At 40.2% G+C, this 4,596-nt stretch overlaps 1 protein-coding gene across 1 annotated transcript; it reads left to right on the forward strand.

Annotated features, from left to right (window-relative positions):
- The first annotated feature begins 2,285 nt into the window (after window positions 1–2,285).
- LOC139742723 (uncharacterized) lies at window positions 2,286–4,130 on the forward strand. The gene is made up of 2 exons (XM_071653247.1): window positions 2,286–2,553; window positions 2,677–4,130. The coding sequence occupies exons 1-2, from the start codon at window positions 2,286–2,288 to the stop codon at window positions 4,128–4,130; spliced, it is 1,722 nt and encodes a 573-aa protein (XP_071509348.1).
- The last annotated feature ends 466 nt before the right edge of the window (window positions 4,131–4,596 follow it).

The raw sequence follows: 4,596 nt of genomic DNA on the forward strand, positions 1-4,596 counted from the left end.
CACAAGCTATGTTAATATTTGTAATTTAGCTAATAGTATGCCGAACCCCCCCCCCCCCAAAAAAAAAAAAAAAAAAAAATGGCGTAAGCTGTTACAGCAACGGTACTAATCATTGTTCTCGTTGGAAATACAGTAGGGCCTAATTGTAAATCAACTTCACAAGGACTTAAGCATAATTTGGTGCAGAGAGATAGTTAGGTTATCATGAAATACATGTATGTGTTAAACTTATTATAGGTCAAATCTCTTTCGGACTCACCTTTTTACTGTATTAACAGTGGCCTGTTCTCTCACTTACTTTACCTAACTAAACACAAGAGAGAGGTGTCGATTCATGCTGATATAATTTTTGGAACATGATCGCGGGGTCTGCAAATAATAGACAAACTTACTCAAAGAGGGTTTGTTTTATTGTGGAACTCATTGGTTGATTAAATGATCATTCTGGTGGACACATATGTTCCCTTCCTTCAAATGTGTTTCGACGCATTTCAGTCCTTCGAAAGTTATTAAACATGACAACAAAGTTCCAGGAACATCAGCAAAGCTGGTATTGAATTGTACACAACATTATAGTCACAGCATATTTTGAAATGTTTGTAGTTCGCAAAATGTTGAACAAGTTTTTACTCAGGATGTTTACGTCCGTAAAATTTTTATGACGATGTCGGTGATCTCCTCTCCATTGTTCTCTTTGTTTTAGGGGCACACGTTACTTTACTCCTTATAAATATCTAAGGGTGTGACTGTTTTACTCCTCAAAGAATTGTATTGTTGAGAATAAATTAATGACCTGAAAAAGAAAAAAAAATGGCCTTATACCTTCATACCAGAAAGAGGAGCAAGGAGGGACGTTAGAAGAAAGAGCCGAGAGTTTTTAAGACTGTCTATCAAGAATATAGATGTATGAATGGACGGACACTCTGTTACATTATTTACAAATAACAACAACAAGAAAAAATACGTTAAATGATAGTTTCTTACATTTCGCTCAGGTTTGCACGGACATTTTCTGTTTACATGACAACTTCTGTGTTTACGATATCGTTGGAGGATATTCTCGCTTTATTATTGATAATACAGGGTCACGATTAAAGGAATCGTCCCTCAATTAGCTTCTCGAATCACCCAATCGTATTTTGGTGAATGCATAATGTATAACTGTTTGTTTTTATTATACTCCTTTTGAGTATTAACATTTAAAAGTAACATCTGATTTTATTCCAGCAATTAGCAAAATCATTACATACTCACCAGACAAGTAGCTAGATCACCTCCACTCAAAATGAGCCACCATGAATTTGTTGTATTGAGCATACTAAGTGGAACATGGTACACATTACTAATCAACACACATTTATTGAATCGTGCCTCATTTCATTGTTCGGTTTAAGATATGCCAGTTCTAACGTCATCCTTTGCAGGAACTTCCCCATTTTTAACCCTAAAAAGGCCGGGGGGGGGGGGTTGAATCAACCCCCCCCCCCTCGACATTTTTCGCGACTACTCGGCCGCGCGAAATTGTTTGACCGCGCCGTTCGCTGACTTTTTACTTTCAAGTCTCGCGCATCTTTTGACACTATTTTCGCGAAAATCGCGCATACCGTTTCGATGCTGCATGACGTTTTATACATGCCTGTCAGGCCAAAAATGGCTCAAAAACGTGATTTTGTGTATAAAGTCTATGCAAATGGAGTTTTCTCTTCTTATTCATAAAGATATGATTATTTTTACTTTTATAGGCTGAAACTAATTAATTTTTAGCATAATTATGCTTGAAATAGGTTCTGTCATAAATTTTGCGGGGAAAAAAGATGAAACAAAAGGTCGAAAAAACAAAGAAATACATAAGAAATTCATAAAAAAATGAAATACATAAATTTATTTCAATACCAAAAAGTACATTGTTAGGAATGCTACAAAGAATGTTTTCACCAAAAATAAAAATTCTAGGAGCTTTAATTTCTGATTTAGAGCAAAATGTATGATTTTATGCATATATTAGCATAATTAATCATTATGACGAAAATTTCCATTTCTTTTTGTATAGCGTGGTAGAATACGCCACAGGCAATGCACGTGCCAAATTTCATGGCGATTGCGCGATCGATGGCCGAGATATCGGGGGGGGGGGGGGTGAATCAACCCCTCCCCGGCCACAGAACACCCAAAAAAGCCCGGCCAGATTAGGGTTAATATTTGGTAAATGCTAATTTCATATTTCTGCTGATAATTGTCTATGTGTTTACCGCTATGTGTTTCTTTTGCTTCTATAGACAGACACCATGGCAACGTTTCATCAAATCAGCAGCCAGAATCTAGAGTGCCCTATCTGTCTGACACTGTTCAACCAACCTAAATCACTGACATGTTCACACACTTTCTGCAAAGGATGCCTGGAACGAGTCTCCCAAACTCAGCCAAACCAACAAACAATAACATGTCCTGTATGCAGGAAAGGAACTCCCGTACCCAGTGGAGATGTGAGTAAGTTACAAACAAACGTACCCCTGAATTCTCTCGTGGACGAAGTGAAAACCAAGAATCCAACATGTACAGTTTGTCAGATGGACGAAAAGCCGCCAGCTGTGTCCTACTGTCAGGACTGTGCGAAAAATATGTGTAAATCGTGTGAGAAAGTCCATTCTGCCTGGCAACCGCTCTCCAACCACGAAGTGGTGCCCGTGAGCGAGGTGCTCTCGGGAAAAGTTCCGCTTAGGAGGCGACGGAAATGTAAGACACACCCCAGCGTTGATGAAGACTGTTACTGTATACATTGCCGGGAGAATATTTGCAGTACGTGTGGGATGCTAGAGCATTTGCAAGCAGGCCATCAGCTTGAAAAGGCAGCCGTTCATGAGGAGAAAGTAATGAAAAATATTAAGGAGTTACAAGAATGGGCAAAATTAAAGAAAACAACAATTGAAAATCATATCGATTGCATAGAGACACAACACAATGAAATAACAAACATGATGAGAAAGCTCGATGATGACATCGACAAGACGTACGAGGAATACATACAACTATTAACAGACAGAAGAGAGGCCATGAAATGTCAAGTGCAACGATTGTCTGAAAAATTCGAGAAGGAATTACAAACTATGAAGGAAGAGAGTCGCCAAACAGTCAGTCACGTGAACGCTATGGAAGAGCTGGTAACTAACGGTGTGAAGGTACCGCTAGAGAGAGACGCCTTGTTTGCACACGACACGCTGTGCGAGAACTTGAAGAGCTTTCTGAAACGAGATGATCCTTACGACCAATCGCCAAGAACTGTGACAGAACGGGCTAAGATGATTTCATTCCGTAGATACGGGAAAGTCAATGAACTTTGTCTCGGAGAGCTGGAAGGTTTCATGTGGAATGTTAAAGCAGACATAGAGCTCCCTCGCAGAGACAGCATGAACTGTATGACTCGTGCACCAGACGGTATGATGGCGGTGGGATCGTGGAAAGGCGGAATCTATCTCTTCTCCCCTGATGGTGAGTTACAGCAGACTGTGCTGAAGGATGTCGGTGTCCTTAGAATCGGATTCCTGTCTGATGGTCAAAGTGTTGTACGTGATGAGAAAAACAAGATGTCACTCTACACTCCACAGTGGGAGAAGCTCGACGTCACGTTCGAGACAATGAGTGCTGATGAAGGAGGGTCGGGTGGTCTCACTGTGGATAGAGATAATAATATCTACGTGAGTTATAGAAAATCGAAGAAGATCCAGGTATTTACCCCACAGGGTGGTAAGGCAGTCAGGGAAGTAATGTGTGATGGATATGAACCTCAGCAAATATTCTCCTTTCAGTCCAACGAGAAGCTGATAATGAGAGATGTATCAGGTGTCGTGTGCCTTGATGGTAAGGGGAAGAAGGAGAATGTCTTGGAGAAGGAGGGTGTGTCTGACTGGCCGGCTGTTTGTCGAGATGATTCGGTCATTGTCGCCTGGGTAAAGCATGAGGAGGGTCTCGTTAGTATCGATCGATACACGAGAGATTTGGAGCACGTGCACAATATCGTCACTGATTTCAAAATACAACATTCGGAAAGAGGTTGGTACTATCTACAAGAGTTCGAGAGTGGTGAGATAGCTGTCTGCACCTCAGATATACTCTACATATTTGATGCGATATAACGTGAATTGTGATAGACCTAGATTTTGTCATACACTAGCATGTATGTTGAACTAGAAATGTCGCTATGGTCTATACAATCTTGGCAATGTGAGACGACAGTTTAACATGACTGGCAAACAAAATTGAAATGACCTGTTTGAAAGTTTGGCACAATCACAAATGTGTTGAGTGTTTGCATTCCTTGAACCAGCTTCTTGAACCGAGAGCAAGTAAGAGTTGAGTTGCATAATGAATGCTGACGATACCAACACAAGTTTACATTATTGGTAGAGAATCAACAATAACAACAACAACATTTGGTAGAGAATCAACAGTCTGAAGCAATTTGCAACCCCAGGCTTGTGTGACCGACATAAAGAACCTGTTGGTCAGTTCATAATGATCTCAAATTTAATGATAAGACTGAGGTTCTTCAAAAGTAATTCTAGGCAGCGGAGTAGGATTGATAGCATCTAATTAAAGGTA

This window comes from Diadema antillarum, unplaced genomic scaffold (assembly GCF_040938485.1).
Source record: "Diadema antillarum isolate AM-2024a unplaced genomic scaffold, OU_Dant_1.0 seq00001017_RagTag, whole genome shotgun sequence".
NCBI classification, from domain to species: domain Eukaryota; kingdom Metazoa; phylum Echinodermata; class Echinoidea; order Diadematoida; family Diadematidae; genus Diadema; species Diadema antillarum.